At 46.8% G+C, this 12,105-nt stretch overlaps 2 protein-coding genes across 2 annotated transcripts; both read right to left on the reverse strand.

Moving 5' to 3' along the window:
- Positions 1-74: 74 nt before the first annotated feature.
- On the reverse strand, positions 75-2,018 carry LOC112345428 (pentatricopeptide repeat-containing protein At4g02750-like). Its single transcript, XM_024672142.1, has one exon. It carries the CDS (start codon positions 2,016-2,018, stop codon positions 75-77), a length of 1,944 nt encoding a protein of 647 aa, XP_024527910.1.
- Positions 2,019-3,182: 1,164 nt separating this feature from the next.
- LOC9632340 (callose synthase 5) lies at positions 3,183-11,661 on the reverse strand. The gene is made up of 41 exons (XM_024671633.1): positions 11,217-11,661; positions 11,059-11,159; positions 10,876-10,997; positions 10,731-10,818; positions 10,569-10,679; positions 10,386-10,514; positions 10,236-10,331; positions 10,081-10,172; positions 9,899-10,025; positions 9,711-9,848; positions 9,586-9,662; positions 9,455-9,536; positions 9,280-9,402; positions 9,110-9,227; positions 8,728-9,062; positions 8,626-8,678; positions 8,517-8,577; positions 8,353-8,434; positions 8,257-8,306; positions 8,116-8,202; positions 7,980-8,063; positions 7,838-7,929; positions 7,709-7,790; positions 7,507-7,658; positions 7,334-7,457; positions 7,185-7,279; positions 6,996-7,134; positions 6,788-6,939; positions 6,622-6,731; positions 6,443-6,568; positions 6,087-6,393; positions 5,919-6,030; positions 5,748-5,867; positions 5,579-5,694; positions 5,431-5,514; positions 5,265-5,377; positions 4,985-5,214; positions 4,138-4,935; positions 4,023-4,073; positions 3,777-3,962; positions 3,183-3,708 (listed from the first exon to the last, which is right to left on the reverse strand). The coding sequence occupies exons 1-41, from the start codon at positions 11,377-11,379 to the stop codon at positions 3,454-3,456; spliced, it is 5,763 nt and encodes a 1,920-aa protein (XP_024527401.1). The 5' UTR covers positions 11,380-11,661; the 3' UTR covers positions 3,183-3,453.
- Positions 11,662-12,105: the final 444 nt, after the last annotated feature.

Here is a 12,105-nt window from a genome sequence, read left to right on the forward strand (position 1 = left end):
AACTATCGTCCTGTCGATCCTCGCCCATGAAACTGATAGCGAGAACACATCAGTAAGATTGATATTTACAGCGATCAAATCGTTTTGTTTGCCAGCACCACAAACGCGGATCCAAAGTTTTGCTCCAGTACCGACTTGATCTCCACGGCGGTGTGCTTGAGGCTCCCGCGGCTGTTACAAGCACACAGCAAGCAAAGCCACTCCACCGCGGTAGCACGATACGGCATGGCCCTCACGAGTTCTTGCGCGTCGATCAAGTATCCCGCCCTGGCCAGCAAGTCCACCATGCAGCAGTAGTGGTGCTTTGTGTGGGAGATCCCAAAGTCTTCGTTCATCGACACAAAGCACTTCTTCCCGGCCAGAGTCCTGCCTTCTCGGCCGCAAGAAGCCATGAGAGACACAAAGCAAACCTCGTCGACGCGAGGAGCCACCTCCAAGTTCATCTCCTCGAATGTGACAAACGCTTGGCTGGAGCGGCCATGGTAGCTGTAGAGTGCCACCATGGAGCTCCACGAAACCGAGCTCCGCTCCGGCATTTGATCGAAGAGTCTCTTTGCTTGAGCGGCGTGGCCCCTCTGTGCGTAGGCCGAGATGGTTGTGTTCCAGGAGATTGTGTCCCGCTCAGGCATGTCCTCAAACATGCGCGCAAGCTCTTGGTGGAACCCGTTCTGTGCGTAAAGCTCCAGCATCGTGTTCCACGAGACGATGTTCCTGTGCCTCATCGCATCAAACATCCTCTTGGCGTCCTTCGCGAGCCCGGCTCTCGCGAACGCAATGAGCATGGAGTTCAGTGATGATAAGTTCCACACAGGTATGGAATCCAGCGCTGCCTTTGCGTCTTCCACTTGCCCGTTCTCCGCAAAAGCCGCCACCATCGTCGTCCACGAGACCAAGTCCCTGCATGGCATACCGCCGAACAGGAGCTTCGTGTCGTGCAAGAGCCCATGATGAGCAGTCGCGGCTAGCATGGTGTTCCAGGAAATCAAGTCCCTCAGTAGCATCGAGTCGAAAATCTCTCTAGCACGATCAAAGTCTCCGTTTTGCTCGTAAGCAGCGAGCATGGAGTTCCACGAGACGAGACTAAACTCCGGCATTGTCTCGAAGGTCTGCCGTGCCAGAGCAATCTGCCCGCTTTGAGCGAACGCTGTAAGAAGAGAAGTCCAGGAGAACACATCCCGCTGGAACATCTCGTCAAACAAGCGCTTGGCCTCCTCCAAGTTTCCATTCTGTCCGTACATGCTTATCATCGAGTTCCAGGAAAAAAGGCTCCACTCCGGCATTGCATCGAACACTTGTTTGGCCTGCTCGACGAGGCCCATCCCTGCATTCGCCGCTACGACACAGGACCACGCCACCAAATCTCGCAAGGGCATCGCCTCAAACATCTTCATTACTTCATGGACGTGTCCCTGTTGAGCATGTAAACCTAGCATCGTCGTCCACGCAAATAAATCCGGCTCTGGCATCTGGGAGAAGAGTTCCACCGCTTGCTCGGTCTGTGCGTTTCGCGAATACCCGCTGAGCATTGCCGTAAAGGAAACAAGGTTCCAAACTGGCATTTGATCAAAGATCTCTCTCGCCTGGTCCACATATCCACAGCGGGCATAAGCCGTCAGCATGGACGTCCACGAAACCAAATCCCTGTGAGGCAGCTCGTCGAAGATCTTCTTCGCTTTGCCGATACGCCCAGCTCGGGCATACGCATTTAGCATTGCTGTCCAAGACTCCGGCGTCTTCCGTGGCATCTGATCGAACACGCGCTGTGCCTCCTCCATATGCCCGTTTCGGGCACAAGCCACCAGCATTACCACCCAAGTGAAGCCGTCCTTCTCTCTGACGTCGTTGAAAGCCCTCCGAGCGCCATCTAGGCTTCCAAGCTTGCCATACTGCTCGATCAGCCTGTTGTAGATTACTGTGTCGGGAGCTCCCAAGGATGACCTAATGCGAGAGTCAGTTTCCTGAAGCATGGAAACCTCCTTGCAGCCCTGTATAAGGTGCAACCACTGGTACGTATCCATTCTCGAACCTGTCATTTTTGTACAGACATTTCTGGGTCTAAAAAGAAATAGTCAACGGTCAACTTTTTGGTTTTAAGCCACGCGAAAAGGTTGCAACCGCATAAATTTAGGGCAGATAACCCTATTTTTATTTGAACGGATGACAAGCATTTTTATTTTGAAATTGACAAGCGGGAAACGTTGCAACCACCAATCAAAAGCATACAGTGTACATTGGGTTGGAACTAGATTTATTTAGAAAGGAAGCAGAAAGGAAGGGGGAGATATTCAAACTAGCATGGTTCCTCGGGTGGTGGAGCAGCAGGCTCCAGGATTTGGCTTTCAGGGGGATGGTGGCGATGGTAGTATTTCCTCTTGACCAAGAAACCCAGGCACAGTGCGGCCAAGAGAGCACCACAAACCGCTCCCGCAGCAATGCCACCTTTTTGTCCACGACTGAGCCCGTGATCGCCACCATAGCCACTCGAAGTCGTGCTGAATGGATTCAGAAATGGAGACGCTGGTGATGGCGATGGAGCCGGAACTGGAGATGGCGATGGAGATGGCGATGGAGATGGCGATGGAGGAGATCGTGGCGGAGGTAGTGGGGGATCGAGTGGCGGAGCTGGATGAGGCGAATATGGCGGATAAGCGGGGCAGACGCACGGCGGAGGCGGAGGACAGTGTTTTGGCGGACGTGGCGGCGGCGGCGATGGATAGATGAGAGGCGAGGCTGTGAGTGGAGCTGGGAGCTGGACAAGAAGAACGACGAGCAGCGCAGGGACGAGGTGTCCTAGAACCCGAAGACGAAGAGGAGGAAGACGAACAATTGGCCCGGCCATTCCATCCTTCCAGCTTCTCCGCGTGTTATCCTTGGACCTTCTCTTCATTCTTCCTCTTCCACGTTGGTTCTCCTCCACTGCGAAACGCTCACCTCTCTTTATCTCTGGTCGATCAGCTGGAACACATCTCCCTGTTATCTCGTCTCCTCCCAAAAGCCAGCATTTAAGTACGCCAGGAAAGCTTGCTTGCGCCGGGGCGAGCGGAAAAAAATGGTAAGATATCCCCAACTTGCAGCTCGTGTCACTGTCAACTTGCATAGCTCGTGCTCGTTCGCGTCCCTGCAATGCCAAAACACCTCACAGCTGAGTACGACCGAAGGAATGAAAACTCTGACCATTTGATGAGTAGAATCCAAGTATCACTGTTCAAAACGTAAGCCTTTGCTCGTGCAAAGGAAAACTTCTGTTCTTCTCACGTATAATAAAAGCGCATACAGCGAACTCCCCGCTTTAGCTACAGGAGAGGTCAGCACATGAATAATCGAGCTGACTAAATCCTCTACGCACGAAATGGAACGAATACTATACAAGATTCTCTCGCTCTCTCTCTCTCTCTCGGACTAACCGTGTCGCGTAGCTTTCGTTGCGTGTTGTGTGAGTTGTATGTTCCCCTCCTAGTGTGTGCTCTTGTCCTGGTTGGATTTCTTCCCTTTCCTACCCGCGAGAATGCGTGAGATTTGGAGACCCCTGCTGAACGCTTGGTTGAAGAGCAAGCGCGTCTGGAACTCCGAGACGAAGGGAAACCACGCCAGGACTGCTACCGGTGCGAAGAGCACAAGGCCCATGACAAACTCGTAGGTCCGCGCCAGAGCCCGGATAGAATCCCAAAAGCCGAGCTTGACAATCACTGGCCTGCTTGCCATGAAAATCTGGGAGAGGTCAAACAACACATGAGAAGTCAGTGTCTAACAATCGAAACAGTTAAATGCCGTCTTACCAACAGAAGTGCCCAGCCAGTTGGCATGAACGCCAGAATGCTCGCGAAGATGTCTCCAACAGTGAGGCCCACCACCACGAACAGAACAACAATGATCGAAAGAAATCCAATGAAGAGCAGGGCTTTCAGCAGACGAAACATGAGCTGGAAATCCCCGCTAAATCTCTTCCTTCCCATGGACACAATCTAGGACAGAAGAAAACAAATGAGCACAAATCCCGTAGACTATAAAAATGTGTCGCTTACCTTCAACACCGTAAGAACAGCCACAATCACCAGCCAGGACAGACCATATATCTGCAGTTCGAAGGAAGTCAGCCATATTAAAAACAAAGTGGACACCAGACAGCCGGAAACTTACTGTAATGCTTTTTGACCCGCCTGTAACGTGCAGTTGATAGACGAGGCCATACTGATAGAGAAAGAATCGAAGTGCCAAGATGATCTCCAAAATTCTCCCTTCAATGCCCGTGTGATTAAGATACTCCTGCTCTTCCTCCCACCAGGACTCCCAGCTTTTAGTTGCCGAAACACCGAGGCCGCCTTTACTGTTGATCCACTTATTCCAGTCTTCCCAGTCTTCCACGATCTTTTGCCACTCGAAGCCCGATGGATTAAACAAGAATGGAGCAAACAGCCAAGTTGCAACCAGGAACCACATGGAAAACGTGACGATCAGATACGCTACTGTGCCTTTGGCCGACGAACCGTAAACGTTGTAGACAATAAGCAGCATCAGTAACTCCAAGCCTTTAGTGAAGTGGCTCCTCGAGTATAATCTGTAGTTTTCGGCAAACTTCTCGTGACGAACAACGAAAAACCTTCCTGTGCCCCGGTACTTCGCGCCGCCGTGAAGGATAGTTCGGCCATAGTAATGAGTCTTCGTGCCAAGGGAGAATGTGAAGAAAACCGGGGCGAGCTGCAGCTGCATGACAATGAAGTCACTGAACGCACTTCGGAATCCCCGTTCGAGTCCAAGTTCCATCACCATTGGCAAAGCCATCAGCGCACCTAGCTGCACCAGCGACTGAGAAGCCAAAGCTGCTTGGAGAGGAATGTCGTTATTCAAGTCCGCACTCTGCATCAGGGATTTTTCCATCCCGCTTACTGCTAGATACAGCCTCCCGTACAAAAAGACGTACACTGTGAAGACAACCAGCTGCAAGAACAATTCAGATACCCACGAATAAAGAGAACTGGAGCCTTACCAAAGTGCTGTAGTAGAATCCCACGGTTGTGAAGTAGCAGGACATCATTCGAAAGAAATCAAATCGATGTCCTAATCGGTAAACATCTCTGCTTAAAGTTTGCTCTCCATTCCCGTTAGCCACCTTAGCTTCAAAAAGCGAAATCTGGTTCAGTCCAACGTCCCTTCCTTTTCCAACTTGTATGTACTCATGATGAGTCACATTGCCTTGACGCAAAGTGGAGTTGAAACCTAAACAGATGAAGATCAGAAACGGATAAGTTAAAAAACAGACATAAAACCTGCAAAAATGTCTTCGCTCAAATTTATAACGCGTGAGGCTTTGCTGATTCCACCCCGTGTGATATGAAATAATCGATCAAAAACGTCAGGATGACCGTAGTGGAAACGAACTCTGCAAGCACCACCGAATCACAAAACAGATCGAACAGAAGTTTGGAATCCTACTTCAATGGATTTGCGAGCACTCGTTGTCCAATAGTGACGAAGCTTGTCTCCTGGTTGGACATGAACCACGCAAGCGACGAGACACTGTTTAAGTGACAAAAAATTTGGAGTCCGATCCATGTTTAACAGTTGACTGTTACACTGTTACCTGCCAGTGAAAATGTGCTCCCGCACGCCGAGAATTGTCGGTGGACGAACACCATGATTTTTGCGAAATTCGGATAAGAGATTTCTCATCTTAAACGCTTCTTCTAGGTAATTGTCCTGAACATAAATTTACATGGATTTAGCTCATTTAACAAAAATCCTGAGATTACCTGGTTCATGTCAATCGTTTGAAGAGCTTCCCCCCGCGTAAAAATAATAGCATGATTTTGATTTTCGGGTTTACCCTCCCCTAGTTTCACAGGTCCAGGAAGCTTTATACGATAGATTTCCTGAAGCCAAAAACGTGTGAGAGACAGATTGTAAACAAAAAAACACCTTACCTGGTCAAGCTTATTTACAGCTTTCACAAGAACAGAATAGTAGACTTTCTTTATCTTATCTTTCTCTCTTTGTTCCACTTCATCAATATATGCAACTCGCAATGACGGATGCCTGCATTTTGATCGCGGTCAGAAAACCCAATCAAAGTAGAACATTGGAAGACGTACTTAATCATCAGATTTAAGATATCTGTCGCACGCGTATCACTCGATCGCTTCTGAACACCATAGCTTTGGCAGGTTGCTACATACGTGAACTTCATGTCCGCTATTGCTTGCAATTGAGCCCACAGTGACCTTTGGCTTCGCTTCGCTTCTTCAGAAGAGTTGGCGACCACTTTGTATCCTTCAAGAATTTCTGCCAGCAAGCTGCTTAAATACAAAATATATGTAATAAAACTTATACCTTGACTAGACGCCATATCTAAAAATGCTTGTAGTTCGAGTGCCCTGCGGTAGTACATCATCCCCCGAACTACATACAAAACACGTAGGAAAAGATGCATAAGAACATGTCAAATTACCTGTTCTTGAGAGTGTTTGTCCCCTAAAAGATGCCCATTTTCTAAGTTCCAATGTGTGCTGTTCGTTATGCCCAATATCACTCTCGGACTCGCAATCGATACGCTCCAAGAAGTTATCCCACTCATCTGATTACTTCGTTACTGATTTGCAATCAAAACAAAATATGACAAAAACTAACCTGGAAATATCTTTTGCAGATAGAAGAGGATAGAAACGCCATCTTCATTTTCTTCATGCAGCTGCTCCTTTGTAAATACAATCTCCTCAGCATAGTAAGGCGTCAAAACGCTGTTAAAACAATCAAAACCGCACATAACAAAAATTTCAAGAGAAAAAAAATTTACCTGAAGGAAAGCATATTTCGAACTGGTGGAGCCTCTGGCATTTTCATGAATAAAGAATTCGTGAAAAATGTAAGACGTCGACGAGCTTCCAAGTTTGTCGGTACGTCCATCGCAGTTTCCTTGACAGTGAGCAGCAAATGCAGCCTCTTAATCTGCAAAATGTAGGCAGTAAGACAACGTGAAGCATCAAATTAAACTGCGTCTGAACCTGTTCAACCCAGGCAGGGGTATCGGGTGGCGGGTATCGTATAGTTTTGATGTCGAACAAGTCAATCTGCCGGTTAGCTGGATCGACTGGAACTGCAGTTTTGTTTTCCTTATTAGCAATACGCTCCTCGATTTCTTCCCTGAAAGTGTTGCACTTGTGTAAGTTACCAAACTAGCGATCAAGCTTTACCATAAATCCTCCACGATCATATCTTTCGATACCACTTCATACATGTCTTGTAGCAACACACTCACGCTATGTCGTGACTCAGGACTTGGATTCAGCTATGAAGAAAACAAATATAGCATCAGTTTCTGAATTTTAAAACACAACCTTACCAGATGCTCTATAAGCGTAACGAACTTATCATTGAGTGCGCGTAATGCACTCATTTTAAAATTAAGACGTAGGGTGTTTTCATTGATGCTCTTGTCAACCTCGTCAAAAACTTCATCGATAACCCTGCAAATAACAATTAAGAACATGAAACCAAAAAATCTGCAACGCATACGTTTTCTCACGGGTGTGAGGTGCGATCAGAGTATTCAAGACCAGTTTAAACGCACTATAGCATTCTGTAACGGCAGAACGCATATAATCGTCTGATAGCTGCAATCCATCCTTCTTTTTAGCATGCTCCGCCATTTGTATGGCTACTGGGATCTACAAGAAGCTTTCAATGTTAGAAGTAGAAACAGATTGGAAATTCCTACCTTACTAGCCAAGAGAAATGGAGGCCACTGCTTTACATTCATATTTGAAGCGGAATATGGCACAAGCATCAGATCCATGTCCCTGCAATATCTGGTTAAGTAAAGACATCATAAAAGGCACAGAAATACTTGTTGCTAATGAGGTCTTCTTCCCGAAAGCTGGTGATAACTTCATTCCACAGCTGTGCGAACTTGGCAAATGCCTCTTGCTCTACACTAGCCTGAATCAGAGAAAGCATCAGTTGCGACTACAGTATTCGCGGCTGTTCACCTGGCGATCCTTCGGCACTAGATTGCGGTTAAAAGTTTCTGGTAAAGACTGAAACCGGGATCTCAACATGCCGAGCGTTCGAATCTACAAAACTAGCGCAGATCAGAACGAAAAGATAAATTGGACTTATAATTACCTCTCCTAAACGCCTAAAGGCTCCTGATATACCTCCAAACAGTGTGGAATACACAGAATACCACAATTGCGTATCCATGAAGTAAATCTGAAGAAGAAAGTTAAAACATACGGATTCTCATAACAGAGATGCGAAGTTTACCAGCAAGACAGGTACCCAGACAGAAATCACAGCACCGATATTCTTTTTCGCTGCAAAAGTAAACATGAAGGATCGTAAACATCGAGAAAGCATTACCATTAGGAAAAAATTCATGCCATGTATAAGTAATGTTTCTGGTGTTCATTATGTTCTTTGTAGGCTTCACCAAAGGATTTATCTGATAGATATATGACAAAAAAAAAAAGAAAAAGAAATGAAAGGTTTGAGAAAAATAAATAAATAAATCGAAAGATGCAAACCTGCACGTAATAGCTGAATGCCAGCTTACTACAAATTAACAGAACCCAAAAGAAGGTATATCTGCAACCAAAATTGAATTATCTACATCAAACAAAACATAAGCCTTACTTGAAGAGCGTAAACTGCCCCTCGTGCATTCCACGTCCGACGTAGAGGCGCGGCTGTACCATATTACAAGCTTACATAAGTCAAATGAAAAAGCAAAATTACCTGTGACCACCAAAGCAAGAAACGAATGATTCGCCAGTTAGAATTTTCTATCCATCGTCGTATAGCGGGAAATATAAAGAAGAACGCGCCTATAACGTTGGGAAGTACATACACGATGACAGCAGCAATATAGAGCGAAGGATTCTTCCACCTGTGCCCCAGCCAGCGTCGTATAATCCCAATCAAACCCCTGGGACTCTCCCACGTATGGACGTAGAGAACCGAAAGGACAACCACCCATGCAGCAGAAACCACAAGCTTTATGAACAGCCGCAACGTGCTTGTAAATCTCATACTGTGATAAGCTTTATAGCTGAATATAACATCCAATACACCTGAGAGAACCCGAATGTGTTGGAAGCTAGCACGCGGAACTTCATACCTTGCAGGAAGCGAAGAACCGCGGCAGTTATAAAAATGCTGGAGACTTGTTTCAGTGTGTCTCCGCGAACGATGTCAGAAGGAGAGCCAGTTCCAGACCAAGAGATAATGATCATCACCTATAACAACAATATCTCTTGTAAATTGTAAGTGATTCGGACAAGTAATTACCTGAAGGGCCAAGATGAAGAATGTCCACATGCGATCGAAACTCCTGAATATGTGCCAAAATGAACGTATTTCCACAAAGCCTGTCTTATTTAAACGCCGAGATAATCGCTTCCCAGATGTCCCCTGCCAAATAAAAAGCTTACAAAATTATTGAAATAATGAAACTGGAGCTTACCTTGACAATCTTTCTAGCAGGTGGCACAAAAAAATCTGCATCTGCTCGCATCGGCCAACCCAATCGAAAACACTCGGCAGACCTGGCATTTACAAGATGGCTAAAACGTCTTTCCACAAACACCAAAATACCAGAAGTATTCATTCAAGTCATCATAGTTGCGCCATGCCGAATGAGGAGCTGTTCCGTTCTTATTGTTTCTCGCTTCCTTTAAAGGCAAGGTCATTGTATCTTCTTCGAGAAACTAATCACGCACCTTCTCAATGATATCGTAAATGGGTGTTACAACTTTCCGTAGGAAAGACTCTTCGTCACCACCGTAAGCAGGCTTGATATACTCGCCAGTGACAAAGCTGACATTTCCGGCTAGCATGCCATGCAACTCCAACGCCATCTGCAGTGTCTCCATGAGCGCATTCCTAAACGGCTTGCAAAGTGACTTACATTGTGATAGATATAGCAAAGGCATTCGGGCATGAAACGGAGATTGGCGGCTTCACCCCAAATCAAAAGAAACAAGCCCATGTACAAAAGCTTTCGCTGCTGCGCTTCCTGTGGAACTTCGGGTAACCTGCGTAATCAATCAAGTATGCTTCAAGGAGCAAGGTTAGCTTTAGGAAACTTACACTAGGCTGCTTTTACGGCCTAAGAACTTGCACCAATCCTTGTAGTTCTTAAAAAGCTTCAAGAAAACTTCATTGAGAGCTCGATCATCCAGCTAACAAAAATTGCCCGAGTTAACATTCATACTCTCATCAGAAAAAAACACTACCTAGCTTACCTTGGATGATGTGGATTCCGACTTTTGCGAATTTCTCACGTGTGAATTTCCAAGAACTAAAATAAGATGCTCTCTTTGATTGGCCACGCTGTCTTTCTGATATGCGCAAATCAAGTGCCCGCCAACAAGCAAGAAAATTATTTCAATTACCTGAAACCCAAACATTTGCTGGAGCCAATCGAGAATGTCGACCTCAGCTGACTTGTTCGGCTGATGCTCTAAAGCAGCTGGGAAAGGTAAGCCTCGAATATTTCTCAAAGCATCGACAGCTGCTTTTATCTAAGAACAAAAACGTAAGAGCCTTCGACGGAAAAGACGAGTGAACTAAAGCACCTCTGGCAACTGCATTATAGCTTGCGATGCGCCAGCGGCATCCAGAGGAAGAATGTTGTACGGCGCGTAGATGTCCTTTTTTTCTTTGACATCTTCACCCAAAGCTATGATCTGGAAACCTGGAGTTAGTACCAGCACTTGAAGAAAGTAGCATGCACTCACTTCGGGAGCAACTTCCTCAGTTTTGTTGACAGCACAGAGTACTTCAAAAAGAACTCCGGCAGTTTGATACGCCTTGGCAAGTTTAGCACTGGAGACACACAAAGCATTCCAATAGGCTGGCAGATTAAGATCGAGCAGAAAGTACCGGTCACTTTGATCAATCTTGTCGAGGGCTTTGACATATTTCTCGTAGTACTGCTGGTAGTAATACTGGATCTCCTTTGCATCGCTTCTTTTAACCCGTTGAGCGAGTGACGAAGCATTGTCCTGAAAGAAATATCGGACTCATCAGGCCCGAAAGTGACACTGGTAGAAAACGAACGCTCACCTTTTCCAGTCGCTGCAAGAGTGCTGTCTTGAACTGACGAACACCTCTGCCACTGGAGGTAGGATCCAGTCGGTGCGCCTTCTCAAAAGCATAGAATCGACCTAGCAGCGGAGATACAGTGTCAAATAGCGCCGTGATGCTCTATCGGATGAACTTACAAAGATAAGCCACGCGTGGCCGCTCCTGTTCCACATCGTTCGCGACTCGCAGGATCGAAGCAATTGAGGCGAGCGACGACGGTACGACTTCGCTGTCAAGAACCTCGCCGCTCGTGTGCGTGCCGGAGAGGCGCCGCCCGGCGTCTCCTCTCGACGTTGCCATTGCGAAATATTTTTCCGCTAGCCTCGAATCGGCCAGATGCGCGCGTCGGTCACCTGCATTGCTAGGCGGAGCTGATCCAAGACAGTGATCATCCGCATCGCCGCATTGCAATCGCGCCCTGGGCGCTGCGACAGACCTAAAACCCTAGCTAGCGCCTTGAGAGAAAGAGAGGGAGAAAGAAAGAAAGAAACAAGACAAAGAAAGAAAGGAATGTAGGGTTATTTGGCCTTCCCACTTTATCAGCCATGCATGGCGCCCCATTTGCCGCCCGGCCAAACGCATAAAAAGTGCTCCAGAGGGAGCCCAAAAGCTGACGTGGCATGCCTTTCGCGTGTGGGGGTAGAAAAAAGAGAGATTTCCATAAATTTTACTCTTACAACACACAGGCGTGAGGAGTTCGTGTGTGTTTTTTTAAAAGGCTGCCGCGATGCGTGTTTTCTAACCATACGTCAAAAAGAATGCCATGGAGATCTTGAAAATTTACCCATTCTTTGCCCGGTTAAATCGGCTTTCTTGGTCACGTAGATGTAAGAACCTCCCACTCCAAAAATTACCGCGACGACTATAACAAACGCGATTCCCACTCTTACCCCTTCGTTCACACGGCTTTGGAGATGATCCATCGTCTTGATTTTCATTCGCCCTTGCCATTTTGGAGAGGAAGATGAAAATCTCCAGCGGGAGATGGAAGAAGATTAGTTACCGGAGGAGAGAGAGCTTGGAATT

The sequence above is a fragment of the Selaginella moellendorffii genome, unplaced genomic scaffold (genome assembly GCF_000143415.4).
Source record: "Selaginella moellendorffii unplaced genomic scaffold, v1.0 SELMOscaffold_8, whole genome shotgun sequence".
Lineage (NCBI taxonomy): Eukaryota > Viridiplantae > Streptophyta > Lycopodiopsida > Selaginellales > Selaginellaceae > Selaginella > Selaginella moellendorffii.

Excerpts from the sequence above, each read along its gene's own strand:
- LOC9632340 (XM_024671633.1), bottom strand. The coding sequence starts at position 11,379 with ATGGCAACGTCGAGAGGAGACGCCGGGCGGCGCCTCTCCGGCACGCAC. Across the intron at positions 6,394-6,442 it reads ACAAACACTCTCAAGAACAG|TTCGGGGGATGATGTACTAC; the intron begins GTAATTTGACAT and ends TTTTGTATGTAG. Across the intron at positions 3,963-4,022 it reads CTGTTCTTACGGTGTTGAAG|ATTGTGTCCATGGGAAGGAA; the intron begins GTAAGCGACACA and ends CTTCTGTCCTAG.
- LOC112345428 (XM_024672142.1), bottom strand. The coding sequence starts at position 2,018 with ATGGATACGTACCAGTGGTTGCACCTTATACAGGGCTGCAAGGAGGTT.